The sequence below is a fragment of the Bufo bufo genome, chromosome 10, assembly GCF_905171765.1.
Source record: "Bufo bufo chromosome 10, aBufBuf1.1, whole genome shotgun sequence".
In the NCBI taxonomy this organism is placed as follows: Eukaryota; Metazoa; Chordata; class Amphibia; order Anura; family Bufonidae; genus Bufo; species Bufo bufo.
In genome coordinates, this window is record NC_053398.1 from 94,691,847 (window position 1) to 94,713,118 (window position 21,272).

The 21,272-nt window shown below is 46.2% G+C and overlaps 1 protein-coding gene across 1 annotated transcript; it reads right to left on the reverse strand.

Moving 5' to 3' along the window:
- Nucleotides 1-1,790: 1,790 nt before the first annotated feature.
- LOC120981205 (RNA-binding protein 14-like) lies at nucleotides 1,791-11,812 on the reverse strand. Its single transcript, XM_040410745.1, has 3 exons — nucleotides 11,345-11,812; nucleotides 3,815-4,769; nucleotides 1,791-2,994 (listed from the first exon to the last, which is right to left on the reverse strand). The coding sequence occupies exons 1-3, from the start codon at nucleotides 11,685-11,687 to the stop codon at nucleotides 2,787-2,789; spliced, it is 1,506 nt and encodes a 501-aa protein (XP_040266679.1). The 5' UTR covers nucleotides 11,688-11,812; the 3' UTR covers nucleotides 1,791-2,786.
- Between the last annotated feature and the right edge of the window lie 9,460 nt (nucleotides 11,813-21,272).

Sequence of the window (21,272 nt, forward strand, 5' to 3'; positions counted from 1 at the left end):
CAGGGCGTAGAGGGAAAGGTGCGCCGTATGGTTTTTGGAAGCCAGATTTTGCTGGACTGGTTTATTTACACCATGTCCCATTTGAAGCCCCCCTGATGCACCCCTAGAGTAGAAACTCCATAAAAGTGACCCCATCTAAGAAACTACACCAAGGTATTCAAAACGGATTTTACAAACTTTGTTAACCCTTTAGGTGTTGCACAAGATTTAATGGAAAATAGAGATACAATTTCAAAATTTCACTTTTTGGCAGATTTTCCAATTTAATATTTTTTTTCCAGTTACAAAGCAAGGGTTAACAGCCAAACAAAACTCATTATTTATGGCCCTGATTCTGTAGTTTACAGCAACACCCCATATGTGGTCGTAAACGCAGAAGGAAAGGAATGCCATACGGTTTTTGGAAGGCAGATTTTGCTGGACTGGTTTATTTACACCATGTCCCATTTGAAGCCCCCCTGATGCTCCCCTAGAGTAGAAACTCCAAAAAGTGACCCCATTTTAGAAACTACGGGATAGGGTGGCAGTTTTGTTGGTACTAGTTTAGGGTACATATGATTTTTAGTTGCTCTATATTACACTTTTTGTGAGGCAAGGTAACAAGAAATAGCTTTTTTGGAACAGTTTTTATTTTTTGTTATTTACAACATTCATCTGACAGGTTAGATCATGTGGTATTTTTATAGAGCAGGTTGTCACGGACGCGGCGATACCCAATATGTATACAATTTTTTTATTTATGTAAGTTTTACACAATGATTTCATTTTTGAAACAAACAAAAAAAAAATCATGTTTTAGTGTCTCCATAGTCTGAGAGCCATAGTTTTTTCAGTTTTTGGGCGATTATCTTAGGTAGGGTCTCATTTTTTGTGGGATGAGATGACAGTTTGATTGGCACTATTTTGGGGTGCATTTGACTTTTTGATCGCTTGCTATTACACTTTTTGTGACGCAAGATGACAAAATAGCTTTTAGGTCGTGTGATATATGTATACTTTTTTATTTATTTATGTAAGTTTTACACAATGATTTCATTTTTGAAACAAAAAAAAAATCATGTTTTAGTGTTTCCATAGTCTAAGAGCCATAGTTTTTTCAGTTTTTGGGCGATTATCTTGGGTAGGGTATGATTTTTGCGGGATGAGATGACGGTTTAATTGGTACTATTTTGGCGTACATGCGACTTTTTTGATCACTTTTATTACCTTTTTTGGGAAGGTGGGCAAAATTTCAATTTCCTCATAGTTTTTATTTTTATGGTGTTCACCGTGCGGGGAAAGTAACATGACCGTTTTATAGATCAGGTCGTTACAAACATGGCGATACCTAATATGTGTAGTGTATTTTATGTGCTGACACTCTGGTATACCCACTGGACGCCAATGAATATTCAAGAGGCGGCGGGCGGGGGATCGCGATCCCGCCTGCATAAAATCATTCAGGGGTGCGGGGGGGGGAATTTTAATTTTGGGCATTTTAAAAAGTTTCTGATCCCCACGGTCAGGGACCGAGGGGGATCAGAAACTGCAGAAAGCGCTGCAAACCTGCGGTTTGCTGCGATCGCCGACACGGGACCCCCCCCCCGCGCATTTAGCCGAGGTGCCTGCTCAATGATTTGAGCAGGCACCTTGTTCCGCCCGCCAGTGATCGGAACAGCACATGATGTATCGGTACGTCATGTGTCCTTAAGGACTCGGGAAACATGCCGTACCGGTACGTCGTGTGTCCTTAAGGGGTTAAAGTTAGGCAAGGTGTAGAGACTTAAATAATTCAAGAAAAGTTGAAAACAAAAATAGAAAGTTTAATTGGATTTGCTTGTGAAAAATACAACAGGCGCTTTAACATGAGTGACCGGCGAGTGTTGCAAGGAAAATATAGTTTGCACTTAAATTGTATACTACGTAATATTTACATCAGAAATGCATACGTTTGTGGTTAAAGTAGATCAGAAAATGTAGCTCATTCAGATGGCTTGCATGGCCTTACGGTGTCAAAAAGTTTATTTATTTGCTATATATAAGGTAGCTTTAGTGTGTACTACAAGGAGATCTGACATAAGTCAAGCTAATTGATAAAAAGAGCTCAAAGTAAGCAGTCAAGGTGGCGCACACACACTTTTTTTCCCCCTATTAAGCTTATGAGGTTAAACAGTTAGAGAAGTTTGGTTAGGAGAGGTGTGTGCTCCCCCCCCCCCCCCCCCAAGTACTACCAAACTTAAACGTCACCTCGAAATGCTATTTACTTGTGTTCAAATGTTCAAAGTATTTCACAAGACGGGAACGCCATAGTCAGATACAACTTTTACTGTTATCTCCTTTATATGCTGTATCTAGTAACATTAGAACAGGGTTAGAAGATATGGAGGGAACACAAGCAAACCCCCCCCCCCCTCCCCTATACATTTGTAGATGATGTGAACACAAATCAAGGAATTGCTCCTTCTCATATATAAGAAAATGAAACTTATCTACAAAGCCTTAAAGGGGTTGTCTGGTTTCCCATACTGATGACCTATTCTCAGAATAGGCAGATTGGAAGGGGTCCGACTCTTGGGGATAGGTCTTCAATATGGGTATTTGGACAACCTACATTAAAGCCTTGCAAAAGAACACATAAGCAAAAGGGGTTTAAAAAAAAAAAAAAAAAAAAAAAAAAAAAGGGCCTTTAGCAGACCATCAATCACGTGGAATATGATTGCCTGCCAAAGGGACATTGTTTGACAGTCATCCTATAATATAAAAAAACTCATCCGAAACTGACTATTGCCAACCACCCAAAAGAGGTGTTACATACGGCGCGGATAGCCAGCTGCTTGTGCCGCCCTTAGATAATCATTGTAAGCGGCATATTGCTGCTGGTATTCAGATTGTGTTTCAGCTGCACGACGAAAATCCACATTAGACTTGGGCGGCGATCGGTGGTAGGAATCCTGTGGCTTCTGTGTTAATCGGCGATAATCAGCTATTTCAGCGTAACGGCGGTCAGGAGCAAGCCTGCGGTCGAAACAAAAGTAATTTTTAATGCTAGAGAAAAGGTATGATAAAAGCAAATGTCAACCACACAAGTAGTAGCTCGAAAATATTAATGTGTGTGGTTTAAAAAAAAAAAAAAAGTGTGTGTAACCCATTAGGAAATAAAAAAATTCAAAAACTGGGCAAAAAGCCATAATAAATATGTATGCATGCATGAGCACTTTTAGAACGCATCTGCAAGATTTCTGTAAGCCTTTACAAAAACCGCCTCGCGCTGACTGAAAACAAGTCACAGTAAACTAGGGGTTCTTCTTTATTTTGTCTACAGGCTTCACGGAAACCTGGCAATCGCTGGAGCATTTAGAGCACTTCACCAAGTTGCACAACAACTGCCGCTCTACTGGTGTCTAGCATCTGACTACTATACTGAAAAAGGAGGCTGGCTGCTGGGTAAGGTTTTTTGAGGAAGACATGGACTACTGTGGCTACTGGAGAAATTGGAGGGGACTACTATCGCTACCTGAAAATGAAGAGGAGAGAACAGATCTCATTTTTACTACTAGAGAGGGGTCATGCTCTAACTACCATAGAGAGCTCTATGCTGAACATTGCAGAGGCAACACCTCATGTGAGGTTTAAAGCCAATCCCGCTTTTAGAGTAGGTCATTGTAGCTGGCTTCTAAGAGTGGCAAAGATTTGACCAGGCCTGGCAAAAAAACTGCATGCCCATTTCCTGCTATGAGAAAACAGGACATCTTTTTGAGACCCAAGAGACGATACCCTTAACACAGCATAGCCAACGCTTGTCAATTATGCGCACATATACCTTTCAGTTACTTACCTTTTATAAGCATCTGCCGCTTTCTTGAAACTATCGGAAGCAGAACTTCGGGGCGGTGACAGACAGGTGCGCTCATACAAGAGCACGTCATTTGTAGCCGGTATGGTTGAATAAGCAGGCTGTGCTCCAAGACCTGACATTTGGGAGGGATCATAGGCGGAAGTCTGCGGCTGACGATATGCAGTACCCAGTGCAGCTGCCGGCGCATAGGGAGTAGCCGTGGTAGAAATGGATCCATAAGCGTGGGCTGGCGTCTGAGTGCTGTAGGCCGACGCCACTGAAGGAACCTGTGTAGCATATCCCGAGGCTGGTTGTGGCCGATAAGCTGCAGCTGCCTGGGTATTATATGAAGAGGGATCTACAGTATATGCAGAGGCCTGGCTCTCGTATCCTGACTGATTTCCAGCAGTAGGGGCTCGGCTAGCATAAGCAGAAGACAACGCGTATGTCTGGCTGCTAAAGGCAGACGAAAATGACGGAGTTGTCTGGACCCCATAGGCGGATGACAAAGAACTATAGTCTGATGTTGCAGAACGATATTTTGATGCAAGTGCAGCCGAGGCCATTGCCCCCTCATAGTATGATCTTGTGGGCGATCTCCTCAGGGGACTCCTGTCTCGTGAGTAATACATTGGGGAAGATGGACGCACTCTACTGTCATATCGCGCAGAATCTCCACCATAGCGCTCATATGGTGATTTCAGTGCATAGGATGCATACGCCGCTTCAGGTGCTCTCCTGCGGTTATACGTCTCAGAGCGGCTCTGTGGTGCATCTCGGTATTCATGAGACCTATGTGAGCGACCGCTATGAGAACTACCGTTACTGCTCATGGGCCGATGAGCTTTATTCGACATCTCCACATTTATCCGTTTGCCTCTTATCTCTCTGCCATTCAGTTTGTCGATAGCGTCCCTAGCTTCGCTTTCTCTTTCCATGTGAACGAACGCATAGTCTGATGAAGTAGCATACAAGGAGAGGAAAAGAAAATATGTTATACATCTCTCAGAATTTGTTACCTACACCGTATAAGCTTGAAATGTCTACGATAGGCCTTAGGTCAGAGGGCCAGTCAAAAAAATCTAAATCACAAATTCTCATGTAACAACTTAATGTGAACAATCGCTAAGCTCCAAATTAACCAACAGGTCAGACTACTGAATATGCTCTTCTTTATGGACATATAAGTGCAACTGTGTTGGATAACTAGCTTTCTATCTAGAGACTGTAGTACCCGGGGGGAATGGATGCTCCGTCCAGGTCCTGGGGCCATTTCATCAGGACTGATCAGGTGAAGTTTTTAAAAAGGATCCATCACAATCCATTTAATGGATTTATCACGATCCATTAAGGTTGTTGTTTTTTTAGTTCCACTATATAATGGGCCCGTCATCTATGCTTCTCACTGGAGAGATCAGCTAAAACGCCTGGAGCCGAGCAGATACAGATGAAATGACACGTGACCCATCATCTTCTTTACAAGAGGAAGATGTCAAACATTTTATCTTAAAAGGTGTTGCCCTACTTTGTTAAAAATATCAAGAGCCCCAAAACGCAATAAAATAAAAAGATCCTATAATCACTTTATCCCCCACCATTAAGGTCCACCTTGAGATCAGTTTACTTGACTGCAGCAATAATGTGCCTGTATAGCACAAGTCAGAGCTGCAACCAATCACTGGCCTCAGCAGTATAAATACAGAACAGAGGGGGATTAAGTGGAGAGTATTTTTTATCTTATCGCATTTAGGGGCTGCACAACACCTTTAAAAGGCGCCACTTTGAGGTCTTCATCCCAATGTGACATCAGGCATACAGAGATGCAGGCAGCATACTGGGCAGTACAGATGTCAAGGTACCCAATGCCACCTATGGGCATACTATGGCCTCCGCAGTTGTACTGTCAGTAAGATACCAGAAACTCTCCACTTCCAGATGTAAGATCGGGTGGGTGACCGTAAATAAGGCGACACTTCAGAAAAATATTTTAATGGGAAGTAAACACTAACAAGAATTAATCTGCATGGTACAAGGCGGCTGGGTTATGGCCGTGGGGAGCACTTGGGAAAGGCCAGGTTCACATCACTGTTTATTTTTCTGATCATTTAGAACAGATAAATAAGGAAAAGGGTTCTTACATTTAACCCCTTAACGCATAACGCCATACATGTAGAACACTATGCACCTGCAATTGTATGGAGCAGGCTGCTGCGGTGAGCCTGCTCTATATGCGGCACCCGCTGGCTCTATCATACAGTCAGCACTCGGCCTCAATGTTGAGGGATGGCAATCCTGCGGAACCCCGCCATTTAACCCTTCAGACTCTACAAACAAGGCTGACCACGGCATCTGGAGCTAGGGAGAAGGAAGAGACTCCCTCTGCCTTCCTATCAGAACCCCTGCAGTGGGCACAGGTAATGCCACGGCCTACTCTGCTTTCCTAGTGACAACAGGTTCATGGATCACGTGGCCTAGGAGCAGATCAGTCCCATTGAAGTGAAAGAGGCTGATCTGCAACACCAAGAGGCTATACAACGTACGGCACTGTGCTTGGTAAGCTGCGGGAAGGCATCAGCACTCAAAGCGGTGCTGGAAAACAGTTCTGCACATTTAGCATCCGTTTTAGCCATTTCTGTCTGAGATCTGTTATTTTTTAGAGATGAGCGAATTTCATATTTAGAAATTTGTTCACGCTTTGTTTGGTGGTAAAAGGTGAACAGCGTTATAGATTCCGTTACCACGGACCATAATGCAATTCTATGACGGAATCCCTTTAGAGGCATTCTGTTATTCATTCCATCATACTACAAGTCTATGGGCTGCAAAACAGATCCGTCCTGTTACTGTTATGCAGGGGGGTCCTCTCCGCTATGCAGGCCATAGACTTCTATTATGACGGAATGAATAACAGAATGCCTCTAAAGCAGCGGTTCTCAACCTAGGGGTCGATCGGCCCTTTCCGGCGGGGTCGCCTGAGGCTTCCTATTGTGGGTCGCCCGCACAACGGCAGCGGCCCCTTATCCTCGCGCACAGGAAGTGATGTCCTATCACTGCCTGTGCTTGAAGGAGCCTGACGTCTGGACGGTTAAGTCGGGCCTGTCTGCTGAGGTCTGAGTTTTTTCGTTAATGACACCGCCGCTGAGCACCACTGCCACCAATGATTTAATTGAGCCTGGCTAATTTTATTTTAATTATTTGGCTGAGCAAGGCTTAATTTATTTGGGGGACCCCGAGCACTCCTGATTTATTTATTTGGGGGACCCCGAGCACTCCTGATTTATTTATTTGGGGGACCCCGAGCACTCCTGATTTATTTATTTGGGGGACCCCGAGCACTCCTGATTTATTTATTTGGGGGACCCCGAGCACTCCTGATTTATTTATTTGGGGGACCCCGAGCACTCCTGATTTATTTATTTGGGGGACCCCGAGCACTCCTGATTTATTTATTTGGGGGACCCCGAGCACTCCTGATTTATTTATTTGGGGGACCCCGAGCACTCCTGATTTATTTATTTGGGGGACCCCGAGCACTCCTGATTTATTTATTTGGGGGACCCCGAGCACTCCTGATTTATTTATTTGGGGGACCCCGAGCACTCCTGATTTATTTATTTGGGGGACCCCGAGCACTCCTGATTTATTTATTTGGGGGACCCCGAGCACTCCTGATTTATTTATTTGGGGGACCCCGAGCACTCCTGATTTATTTATTTGGGGGACCCCGAGCACTCCTGATTTATTTATTTGGGGGACCCCGAGCACTCCTGATTTATTTATTTGGGGGACCCCGAGCACTCCTGATTTATTTATTTGGGGGACCCCGAGCACCCCTGATTTATTTATTTGGGGGGAAACCTGATGCACCCCTGATTTATTTATTTTGGGGTAGACCTGATGCACCCCTGATTTATTTATTTTGGGGTAGACCTGATGCACCCCTGATTTATTTATTTTGGGGTAGACCTGAAGCCCCGCTGATTTATTTATTTGGGGGACCCTGAGCACCACTGATTTATTTTTATTTTTTCTGGGGGGGGGGGGTACTGTGAGCACCACTGAGTTATTTGAGGTGTACAGATTTATTTTTTAGGGGGTATTTGTTGTTTATTATTTATTTTAAAGTTATTTATTTGGTTTACAAATATTTTGTATTTATGCTAAAGTTCTGTGGTTATGAATGAATACTTGTGTATTTGAATTAACATTTGGTGTATTGGTGTCTGTGCGTGTTTTTGGTGGGTCATCATAACAGTAGCAAAATTAGTTATGACGTAGCAAGGAAAAAAATGTAATGGTTGGGGGTCACCACAACATGAGGAACTGTATTAAGGGGTCACGGCTTTAGAAAGGTTGAGAACCACTGACCTAAAGGGATTCGTCATAGAATTGCGTTACGGTCTGTGATAACGGAATCCATAACGCAATTCTGCTTTTACCACCAAACGAAGCGTGACCGAATGTCAAAATCTCTAAAAATAACAGATCTCAGACAGAAAAAAATTCCTGCATGCAGGATGCCAAATGTGTATAAAAGGATGCTTAAAGGGGTTCTCCGGCTTTTAATAGACCGGCGGGGGTCTGACACTCATCACCCCTGCAGATCACCTGTATAAAGGGAAGGCGTGGGAAAGTGTGCCCGTGCGGTCTCTCTTATTGTTCGCTGCTGATTTGCCATAGCAGTGAGCAGGGAGAGCCGGCAGACACGCACCTTCCCCTCACACAGCTGTGCGGCGGGGGTGCCGGACCTCTGCCGATCTGATATGGATGACCTATCCTGATCAATATTAAAAGCACAAAGAACTCTTTTAAAATACAGGGTCCATGTTTTTCTTATATTTCTATTCTTCTAATGGACCAGAAGAACGAAAAAAAAAACAAAAAAAAACTGTGATGTGACCCTGGCCAAAGACTCTTAGGATGAGGTCCAACCTTGCAGTAAACATATGGCTGCTACGCTGTCCTGGAGGTAGACTCCTGATGCCCTCTGCCGTGCATGGGTACGAGCAGTGCAGGAACAAAGACCGGGGAAATCAGTGCCACCGCTTCCCACATCCATCATGGTTCTGTACAGATCACGCGTGAAGCACGACGATACACCGCACAACTGGTGCCGAGCAGAAATCATATCGGTGACGATAATTTGAGTCGACACGAGTAGACAGCAGATTCTCAGAAATTCGGCTGCCATTTCCCCACAAGACGACGTTACATGTAGGGCGCTGATCGGTCGATTAACAACAGATTGCTATTTCAATCGAGGAAATATATTTACTTCTACCACCTCTCACCACTTGGGCCATGGTGCAGTCGAAAACTCAACCTGTGACCGCAGCAGAGAGAAAATCATTTCCCCGCCGCCATCTCCGCCTGACAATGCACTAATCAACATGAGTGCCTTAAAGGGAACCTGTCACCAGGATATCCTTAAAGGGAGTCTGTCACCTCCATATGGCCATATACAGTGCTTACATGGCTCTGTAGCACCCCTATACAGGATTGTCACGGTACCTTTGTTCTTTTCTTTAGATTTGCACCAGCAGGAAAACAAAGTTTAATTCATATGTAAATGAGCACTCGCAAGTGCCCAGGGGTGGCATTCAGTGTGTAGGTGCCCGATCTGTCCTGCCTTCTTCTCACTTTACTCCTCCCCAGCCTCTTCCTCTGCCCGCCCTCCAAGTCTCCTGCCTCATCGATGGGCAAAGGCAGAGACTGGGGAGGAGTAAAGTGAAAAGGCAGGGCAGCCTGGGCACCTACACACTGAATGCTGCCCCTGGGCACTTGCGAGTGCTCATTTGCATAAGAATTAAACTTTGTTTTCCTGCTGGTGCAAATCTAAAGAAAAGAACAAAGGTACCGTGACAATCCTGTATAGGTGTGCTACAGAGCCATGTGAGCGCTGTATATGGCCATATGGAGGTGACAGACTCCCTTATTATCCTACCTTATAGTGCGGCCCCCACTGATGTCTTGGCACTTTCTTTCCCCCTAAAGAACACCCCCATCCGTCCGCTGTGGTCCCTGTATCTTTTGGTGCATCATATGCTGATGATGCGTCTTGGTTATACTAGGCATGGACTTGTATTTCTCCTGTTTTCGCAGTTATCTTCTCCCTGGCTTCGAGCGCATCCAATCAGAGCGTCCCACTCTTAGCCAGGAGAAGGAGCTGCTATTCTCACGGGAACTTGAGCTCCCTCTACTGGCGGGACGCAGCTCGCAGCCAGGGAGAAGATAACCGCACCCAGAAGAAATACAAGTCCACGCCTAGTATAACCAAGACGCCTCATTAGCATATGAGGCGCCAAAAGATACAGGGACCACAGCGGATGAATTAGGAGGGGGGGGGGTTGGTTTTATAAAAAAAAATGAAATAAAAAAAGTGCCAAGACATCGGTGGGGGCCGCACTATCAGGTAGGATAATAATTAAAGAGGACCTTTCATCTGAATATCCTTAGTGATCCTCCCGTTTATGAGAAGTTCTTAGTAACTAGGGGACGTACAGAACACTTGTATGGTGACCTCAATTTCATTTTTTCACCTGTAGATTGGCCCCTTCCCACTGCATCGGTACTCCAGGACATTTCCTGCTCTCGGATTGGCCGACACTATTCACATGAGCAGAGCCGGCCAATCCAAGGGCAGCAGGAAGTGATTCACTACCGATGCACAGTGTGCATCTCTAAGGAGTAGTGTCGCCATCTTGGATGACAGGAGTCCTGGAATTGGCGGATCTGCAACAGAAAAGTTGGTCACCGGGTTAAGTGTCCTGTCTGCTCCCTGATCCGGTCTCATGAACACTGACCAAGTTTTGCTCCTCGTCCGATCTGCATTTTTTGCAGATAAGATATGGAACAATTTCAATGAGGCGGAAAAAAAATTATTGCGGACAGCGCACCGCGCGCTGCCTGAATCCGTATGTCTGTTCTGTCAGGCAGCAAAAAAGATAAACCATGTCCTATTCTTGTCCGTTTTGTAGACGAGGATCGGACATTTCTATAGATGTGAGCGGATAATATAGCGCCGTGCAGAGGGCCGGTATCGGTGTGGGCCCAGGATGTGATAGGTAGGCTAGTGACTGACATGTAACCAGAAACCGGAGCTGCAGCGCTGGAAACGGCAGTATACGGTATTTGATGGCTCTGGGGGGGAGGCATCTAACTAGCTTCAAGGGGTTGTCTAGTGCTTAGAGAAAATCCAACAACCCCTGGGATCTGAAATAAAGAACAGGTAAGTACTTACCTGCCAGATCCCACTGGACTCTATTTACATGGCTATAGAAATGTAGACCTGTGACTGCTGGTACAGGATCTGGCAGGTAAGTACTTACCTATTCTGTCAGGTGAACCCCCTGAGGTGCTATGGGCACAGCCGTCATGGAGGACGCAGGCGCACTGCTCGCTATGAGGTACAGCGCGCGCACTAACAGCCGCCATCTTATGTCCCCAGCACACAGGCGGCCATTTTAGTTCCCTTCCTTTCTGCCCGCGACCTCCTAACTCTCTTTCTCGCCGCCCATCCTCCGCCATTACCTTTCACCACATCGCACTCTATCACCTTCCCGTATTCCTCGAACAAGGCTCGCAGTTCGGTGGCGTCGTAGCCGGGGCCGACGTTACCGACGAATATTTTCCAGGTGTTCTGGGGCCGGGGCTTGGACAGCTCGACCACCATTTTCTTGCCGTGGAGCTCCCGGCCGTTCAGCTCCTCGATCGCTTTCATGGCGCGGTCCTCCCCTCTCATGTGAACGAACGCGTATTGCTTCATGACGGCGCAGCTCACCACCGTGCCGTGCTTCTCGAAGAGCTCGCTCAGCTCCTCCTGCGTCGTCCGGTCGTCGACGTTACCGACGAAAATCTTCATCGAGTCCCTCATGGACGCCAGCTTTCCAGGATCAGTAACACAAGAGTAGACGGAACTGTGGCTACACTGCCTGCTCGACGACCGCTTCACGCCGACTGCTCAGTGGATGCAGGATGTTATCGCGATACTTGCGTCACACTTCCGGTCTGCCGCGGAGAGTCACGTGTCGTCACAATGGCGTGTTGCGAATTACTGGTCGCAAGGGCATAAAAAACAATCTGCTGCAAGTGTGAACTGTGACCACAATCTACCAAGCGGCTGAGGCAGGAGACTATGGGGGAGATTTATATATATTTTTAAAAAAATTAGTTGCCCATAGCAACTAGGGTTGCCACATTTAAAAAAAAATTACTGGCTAAGTTAAAGCACACCCTGAAGTGGTTGTGGGGGTATGGCTGAACAGAACCTTCCATGGGTCCAAACATTATAAACTAAGTAAAGAAACCATATTGGACCGAGCACTGTGCTGGATCCAATATTTATTCTTTGCTTCGAGTACCGAGGTCTTACCTGCGGTTTCCGTGCATGAAGGAGAAACAATTGCTGGATTTTTCGATGATTATAAACGAAGTATCAGGATACGTAGGGCATAGTGCGGGGATATAACTGCACTTACTATTTTCCTGGGCGCCTCTCCGTTCTCCCGCTGTGGCCCCCCTTGTATTCTCCCGCCTGGTATGCTAATAGCATCGGAGCAATGAGGAGGAGACAGAGTCTTTGTGGGCGTCTCCTTCTCCCCTGGCTGTCCAATCGCAGCGGAGAGCGTCAGAGCGCGGGAGAAGAGGAGGTTTTTTTTCTCCCTGGCTGTGACGCTCTCCGCTGCGATTGGACAGATCTACAGGGAGAAGAAGACGCCCACTGAGAAAGACTGCGTCTCCTCCTCATTGCTCCGGTGCTATTAGCATACCAGGCGGGAGAATACAACGGGGGCCACAGCGGGCGAACGGAGCGGCGCCCAGGAAAATAGTAAGTGCAGTTATATCCCTGCACTATGCCCTACGTATCCTGTTAGTTTATAATGTCTGGACCCATGAAAGGTCCTCTTTAACCACCTCAGCCCCTATAGCTTAAACACCCTTAAAGACCAGGCCACTTTTTACACTTCTGCACTACACTACTTTGACCGTTTATTGCTCGGTCATGCAACTTACCACCCAAATGAATTTTACCTCCTTTTCTTCTCACTAATAGAGCTTTCATTTGGTGGTATTTCATTGCTGCTGACATTTTTACTTTTTTTGTTATTAATCGTACTCAGGAGAAGTTGGGCAATGTGTTTTGGGGTGTCATTTTACATATACCCATGCTGGGTGAGATAAATATCTTGGTCAAATGCCAACTTTGTATAAAAAAAATGGGAAAAGTTGTCTTTTGCCAAGATATTTCTCTCACCCAGCATGGGTATATGTAAAATGACACCCCAAAACACATTGCCCAACTTCTCCTGAGTACTGAGATACCACATGTGTGACACTTTTTTGCAGCCTAGGTGGGCAAAGGGGCCCACATTCCAAAGAGCACCTTTCGGATTTCACCGGCCATTTTTTACACATTTTGATTTCAAACTTCTTACCACACATTTGGGCCCCTAGAATGCCAGGGCAGTATAACTACCCCACAAGTGACCCCATTTTGGAAAGAAGACACCCCAAGGTATTCGCTGATGGGCATAGTGAGTTCATAGAAGTTTTTATTTTTTGTCACAAGTTAGGGGAATATGAGACTTTGTAAGAAAAAAAAAAAAACATTTTCCGCTAACTTGTGACAAAAAATAAAAAATTCTAGGAACTCGCCATGCCCCTCACGGAATACCTTGGGGTGTCTTCTTTCCAAAATGGGGTCACTTGTGGGGTAGCTATACTGCCCTGGCATTCTAGGGGCCCAAATGTGTGGTAAGTAGTTTGAAGTCAAAATCTGTAAAAAATGGCCGGTGAAATCCGAAAGGTGCTCTTTGGAATGTGGCCCCCTTTGCCCACCTAGGCTGCAAAAAAGTGTCACACATGTGGTATCTCCGTACTCAGGAGAAGTTGGGCAATGTGTTTTGGGGTGTCATTTTACATATACCCATGCTGGGTGAGAGAAATATCTTGGCAAAAGACAACTTTTCCCATTTTTTTAAACAAAGTTGGCATTTGACCAAGATATTTATCTCACCCAGCATGGGTATATGTAAAATGACACCCCAAAACACATTCCCCAACTTCTCCTGAGTACGGCGATACCACATGTGTGACACTTTTTTGCAGCCTAGATGCGCAAAGGTGCCCAAATTCCTTTTAGGAGGGCATTTTTAGACATTTGGATCCCAGACTTCTTCTCACGCTTTAGGGCCCCTAAAAAGCCAGGGCAGTATAAATACCCCACATGTGACCCCATTTTGGAAAGAAGACACCCCAAGGTATTCAATGAGGGGCATGGCGAGTTCATAGAAAAAAAAAATTTTGGGCACAAGTTAGCGGAAATTGATTTTTTGGGTTTTTTTCTCACAAAGTCTCCCTTTCCGCTAACTTGAGACAAAAATTTCAATCTTTCATGGACTCAATATGCCCCTCAGTGAATACCTTGGGGTGTCTTCTTTCCAAAATGGTGTTATTTGTGGGGTGTTTGTACTGCCCTGGCATTTGAGGGTCTCCGCAATCATTACATGTATGCCCAGCATTAGGAGTTTCTGCTATTCTCCTTATATTGAGCATACGGGTAATGAGATTTTTTTTTCGTTCAGCCTCCGGGCTGAAAGAAAAAAATGAACGGCACAGATTTCTTCATTCGCATCGATCAATGTGGATGAAAAAATCTCTGCCAAAAAAAAAAAAAGGAGGGGAAAGGCGTCTGCCAGGACATAGGAGCTCCGCCCAACATCCAAACCCACTTAGCCCGTATGCCCTGGCAAACCAGATTTCTCCATTCACATCAATCGATGTGGATGAATAAATCATTGCCGGGATTTTTTTATTTTTATATATATACAAAGTGTTTGCCAAAGCATATGAACACCGCCACCTCCTCAGCTCATATGCCTCGGCAAACGTATCTTTTACTGCAGAGGAGAAATCTCGTCTTGCAGCGCCGCATACACCGACTTGTGTGTAATCTGACAGCAGCGCAATGCTTCTGTCAGAATGCACATCAGTGCTGCAGCTAGTCGATCGGTTGGTCCACCTGGAAGGTAAAAAAAACAAAACAAAAAAGAAAAAAAAAGGCCGCAACACAATACATTTTATTAACTTTATAATAACTTTTGAACAGAACATATAAACTTTTTTTTAACTTTTTGAACTGAAGTTAACTTTTTTGCTTACCTTGTTTTTTTATATATATTTTTTTACCTTTTATAGGACAAACCTCTCCTTCCCCATGGGACAATGTGCAAAGCGCAAATCGCCCAAAGATGTGGCGAAGTACATTATGCACTTTATCCCAGGTGAAAGGAGAGGTTTGCAGCAGCTGTGAGTAAAAGGGCCCTAATAGCCCTGTGTGCCTGTCCTGTGAGATGCAATCCCTATGCTAAGTGTACCTGTGTGTGGTACTTCCGGAAACACTCTCCAAAGCATAGGACAGGGTGGTCAGGACAGTCAGGACAGAAATAGCGTGTGTCACGCCTTATTCCACTCCTGCTACAGACACAACATCTTTTTCGGGGTGACGGTTGGGTTGAGGTACCAGGAACGACACTGGGGAAATGTCGCTCGTGTAGACGGCTAACTACAGGAGGTTCTCGATGATCTCTTCCTGAAATTTGAGGAAGGATCGTGTTCTCCCAGCCTTACTGTAGAGAACAAAACTATTATATGCAGCCAATTGAATTAAATATACAGACACCTTCTTATACCAGCGTCTGGTGCGTCGGGAAACTAAATACGGAGACAACATCTGGTCATTGAAGTTCACCCCTCCCATGAGCAAATTATAGTCGTGGACACAGAGGGGCTTTTCAATGACACGGGTTGCTCGCTCAATTTGTATTGTCGTGTCTGCGTGAATGGAGGAGAGCATGTAAACGTCACGCTTGTCTCACCATTTCACCATGAGCAGTTCTTCGTTACACAAGGCAGCCCTCTCCCCCCTTGCAAGACGGCTGGTAACAAGCCGTTGGGGGAAGACCACGCGACTAGTTCGCGCGGTGCCACAGCAGCCAATCTGTTCTAGGAACAACTGCCTGAAGAGGGCCACACTTGTGTAGAAATTGTCCACATAAAGATGGTACCCCTTGCCAAATAAGGGTGACACCAAGTCCCAGACTGTCTTCCCACTGCTCCCCAGGTAGTCAGGGCAACCGACCGGCTCCAGGGTCTGATCTTTTCCCTCATAGATCCGAAATTTGTGGGTATAGCCTGTGGCCCTTTCACAGAGCTTATACAATTTGACCCCATACCGGGCGCGCTTGCTTGGGATGTATTGTTTGAAGCCAAGGCGCCCGGTAAAATGTATTAGGGACTCGTCTACGCAGATGTTTTGCTCTGGGGTATACAAATCTGCAAATTTCTGGTTGAAGTGGTCTATGAGGGGCCGAATTTTGTGGAGCCGGTCAAAAGCTGGGTGGCCTCTGGGACGGGAGGTGGTGTTGTCGCTAAAGTGAAGGAAACGCAGGATGGCCTCAAATCGTGCCCTGGACATAGCAGCAGAGAACATGGGCATGTGATGAATCGGGTTCGTGGACCAATATGACCGCAATTCATGCTTTTTGGTTAGACCCATGTTGAGGAGAAGGCCCAGAAAAATTTTAATTTCGGAAACTTGGACTGGTTTCCACCGGAAAGGCTGGGCATAAAAGCTTCCCGGGTTGGCGGATATAAATTGAGTGGCATAACGATTTGTTTCTGCCACGACTAAGTCCAAGAGCTCCGCAGTCAAGAACAGCTCAAAAAATCCCAGGGCCGAACCGATTTGAGCTGTCTCAACCCGAACTCCAGACTGGGCGGTGAAAGGGGGAACTACAGGTGCGGCTGAAGTTGGTGACTGCCAATCAGGATTTGCCAGCACCTCAGGGACTCTAGGGGCTCTACGGGCCTGTTTGTGCGGTGGCTGCGACGGGGTAACTACTGCACGTGCCACTGTACCAGCTTCAACTGCCCTTCTGGTGCTCGCCACTTCACCATGTTGTACGGCAGTGCTGGTACTAGGTCCAGGGAGGGCTGCGCTGCTGGTGTATGCCTCACCACGTGATCCGACAGCGCCAGCCCCACTCTGCTGCTCTTGAAGCGGATCCTGCGCAACCTGTGGTCTAGCGACACGGGGCCGGGTACGCCTGGTTCTATCAGGGACCTCCTCGTCCGAACTTTGGGTCAGAGAGCCACTGCTCTCTACAGGTTCATATTCTGACCCGCTAGATTCGTCAGATGAGGGTTCCCATTCCTCATCCGACTGGGTCAGAAGCCTGTAGGCCTCTTCAGAAGAATATCCCCTGTTTGACATTTGGACTACTAAATTTAGGGGTATTCCCTGAGACTACCCAAGAAAAAAAGCAAGCCTGTCTTACAAAGGGGAGGCTAGCGAAGTACCGGAGGCCGCTGCGGTTGATAAAAAATATCAAAACTGATTTTTTTATCGCCGCAGTGCTTGGAAAGTGATTGTGCAGTGATCAAAAAAAAATATATTTTTTGTCACTGGGGCGGGTGTGGGTGAACGCACGTGTGGGCGACCGATCAGGCCTGATCGGGCAAACACTGCGTTTTGGGTGGAGGGTGAGCTAAGGTGACACTAATACAATTATAGATCTGACTGTGATCAGTTTTGATCACTTACAGATACTATAAATGTACAAATGCTGATTAGCGATACGCTGATCAGCGAATCAGTGACTGCGGTGCGGTGGGCTGGGCGCTAACTGACGCTAAACTACCTAACCAAGGGGCCTAAACTATCCTAAAACCTATCAGTCAATACCAGTGAAAAAAAAAAGTGACAGTTTACACTGATCACTTTTTTCCTTTCACTAGGTGATTGACAGGGGCGATCAAGGGGTGATCAAGGGGTTAATTCGGGTGATGGGGGGTGATCTGGGGCTAAGTGTAGTGTTGGTGCTACTCACAGTGATCTCTGCTCCTCTGCTGGAACCAACCGACGAAAAGGACCAGCAGAGGAGCAGACAAGCCATTTAACACATCATATTTACTAATATGATGTGTTATCTGGCTTTTCATTCGTTTATTTGAAAATCGCCAGCCTGCCAGCCAATGATCGTTGCTGGCAGGCTGGTGACGAACTTATCCTCTAACTTTTGCCGGCCCGCGATGCGCATGCGCGGGCCGGCTTTGAGCGAAATCTCGCGTCTCGCGAGATGACGCGTATATGCGTGACTGTGCGCAGGGCTGCCGCCTCCAGAACGCGATCCTGCATTAGGCGGTTCGGAGGCGTTTAAGTCGCTGTCATACTTTGGTTCCCAATAATATTAATGCCTCTATTAGCGCCCCCGATTAGTGTCCCCAGTAAGAGTAATGCCCCCAGAATGAATAATGCCCCCATTAGTGCCCCCCCCGTACCAATAATGGCCCTCAGTAACAATAATGCTCCCATTAGTGCCCCCTTTTCTGCTTATTAGAAGAAAAAAAAAACACTCGCTACGGTGCAGTGAGGAAGCCGGCAGCAGGAGCGCGTCCTTCACTCACTGCGCCGAATACTAAACGGGGCGGCGCATGCACAGGATTTACGGGACACTGAGGAGAATGCGAAAGTCGATCAACTGGACCTGGGCGTGCCAAAGGGTGCGTAGACCGAGCCTCCAGGTGCTGAAGCAATGTCCTAATAGCACCTAGAGGCTCAGTAGCATATTTTAAAAGTCTTTATTTTAAGAGAACGTTGGCAGGCAGGGAGTTATAAAGCATATTAGCACATCGCTAATGTCAGCCAGATACATAACGTTATTTAGCAGTATCGGTACTCATCGTCCTCTGTCACATAATATCGCTGCAGTGTTATAATCAACTTTTAATGCAACTTTTGCACAGTTTGCTGTATCCATGGAGCAGAAAACTACAATCACGAAAACATTGTTGCACCGACCCCGAGTTCTCACAAAGTGGGGGTCATTTATGAAGGGATTTGTGATTTTTTTTAATTTTTAAATTTTTTGTTAAAAAAAGGAGTCACGGGTGCTTTTTTAACTGGACGTGCGACAATATTTAGTTGCATGGCTGGTTTTCCGTGTTCGGTGGCTGAGCAAAATGTACTACTATTTACGACTGGAAACCGTAAATGTTGGTGAAAAACAACCATAGATGAGCCTAATTTATGACCAGACACTCGCCTCATCATAAATTAGACCAATCTAATGGCAGAGCAAGGGGGAAACTAAGACCCCCCCACCGCAAAAAAAGCCATCTTAGTAAATGTGCCCCAGTAGCTGTGGCTGTGCTCTCAAGCTCTGTCAGACCGAATTTACACCTGCCTGTTTTGCTTTATTATCTTTTTCTTGCTAAACTTTTTTTTTAGGGGCCCGTATAGTTTTAAAATGGTTTTGAGGGACGTTTATATTACAATCCCCCTAAAATACTCCATTTAAAAAAATCTGCACCATTGATACTAGTCAAAACTGCATTTAGGAATTTTGTTAATCCTTTATACACTGCTCAAAAAAATAAAGGGAACACAAAAATAACACATCCTAGATCTGAATTAATTAAATATTCTTCTGAAATACTTTGTTCTTTACATAGTTAAATGTGCTGACAACAAAATCACACACAAAAAAAAAATGGAAATCAAATTTTTCAACCCATGGAGGTCTGGATTTGGAGTCACACTCAAAATTAAAGTGGAAAAACACACTACAGGCTGATCCAACTTTGATGTAATGTCCCTAAAACAAGTCAAAATGAGGCTCAGTAGTGTGTGTGGCCTCCACGTGCCTGTATGACCTCCCTACAACGCCTGTGCATGCTCCTGATGAGGTGGCGGACGGTCTCCTGAGGGATCTCCTCCCAGACCTGGACTAAAGCATCTGCCAACTCCTGGACAGTCTGTGGTGCAACGTGACGTTGGTGGATAGAGCGAGACATGATGTCCCAGATGTGCTCAATTGGATTCAGGTCTGGGGAACGGGCGGGCCAGTCCATAGCATCAATGCCTTCGTCTTGCAGGAACTGCTGACACACTCCAGCCACATGAGGTCTAGCATTGTCTTGCATTAGGAGGAACCCAGGGCCAACCGCAGCATATGGTCTCACAAGGGGTCTGAGGATCTCATCTCAGTACCTAATGGCAGTCAGGCTACCTCTGGCGAGCACATGGAGGGCTGTGCGGCCCTCCATAGAAATGCCACCCCACACCATTACTGACCCAATGCCAAACCGGTCATGCTGGAGGATGTTGCAGGCAGCAGAACGTTCTCCACGGCGTCTCCAGACTCTGTCACGTCTGTCAAATGTGCTCAGTGTGAACCTGCTTTCATCTGTGAAGAGCACAGGGTGCCAGTGGCGAATTTGCCAATCTTGGTGTTCTCTGGCAAATGCCAAACGTCCTGCACGGAGTTGGGCTGTACGCACAACCCCCACCTGTGGACGTCGGGCCCTCATATCACCCTCATGGAGTCTGTTTCTGACCGTTTGAGCAGACACATGCACATTTGTGGCCTGCTGAAGGTCATTTTGCAGGGCTCTGGCAGTGCTCCTCCTGTTCCTCCTTGCACAAAGGCGGAGGTAGCGGTCCTGCTGCTGGGTTGTTGCCCTCCTACGGCCTCCTCCACGTCTCCTGATGTACTGGCCTGTCTCCTGGTAGCGCCTCCATGCTCTGAACACTACGCTGACAGACACAGCAAACCTTCTTGCCACAGCTCGCATTGATGTGCCATCCTGCATAAGCTGCACTACCTGAGCCACTTGTGTGGGTTGTAGACTCCGTCTCATGCTACCACTAGAGTGAAAGCACCGCCAGCATTCAAAAGTGACCAAAACATCAGCCAGGAAGCATAGGAACTGAGAAGTGGTCTGTGGTCACCACCTGCAGAACCACTCCTTTATTGGGGGTGTCTTGCTAATTGCCTATAATTTCCACCTGTTGTCTATCCCATTTGCACAACAGCATGTGAAATTGATTGTCACTCAGTGTTGCTTCCTAAGTGGACAGTTTGATTTCACAGAAGTGTTATTGACTTGGAGTTACATTGTGTTGTTTAAGTGTTCCCTTTATTTTTTTGAGCAGTGTATGTTTCATAGGAATTCAAGTTTTTTTTTTAGGATTTTTATACTGATGGCCTCTCCTCAGAAAAGGCCATTAAAGGGGTTGTCTCATCATGGACAATAGGGGCACATCGCTAGGATATATAGGTATGCGCGGCCCCCGCTCCCATTCATTTCTTTGCGGCCGGTCCCATAGAAAATGAATGGAGGCGGCTGCACATGCGCAGTGCGCCCTCCTTCACTTGCAGGGCTCCGTTCTCGACACTGGTGCGGGTCCCAGCGGAACAGCTGTTTAGGAGTATCTCGCTCCACTGTGTAGTGGACAGAAATACACTTCTCATAAACAGTTAGCTATATTTCGCTTGCGGGTGAAATTTCAGGATGAACTTAAAATGCACTCTAAGGCCTCCTTTACACGACCATATGGCTTTTTCGGTATTTTGCGGTCCGCAAAAAATACGGATGACATCCGTATGCATTCCGA

Excerpts from the sequence above, each read along its gene's own strand:
- LOC120981205 (XM_040410745.1), bottom strand. The coding sequence starts at position 11,687 with ATGAGGGACTCGATGAAGATTTTCGTCGGTAACGTCGACGACCGGACG. Across the intron at positions 4,770-11,344 it reads AGAGTGCGATGTGGTGAAAG|ACTATGCGTTCGTTCACATG; the intron begins GTAATGGCGGAG and ends CTACTTCATCAG. Across the intron at positions 2,995-3,814 it reads GCGGCAGATGCTTATAAAAG|GCTTGCTCCTGACCGCCGTT; the intron begins GTAAGTAACTGA and ends TTTCGACCGCAG.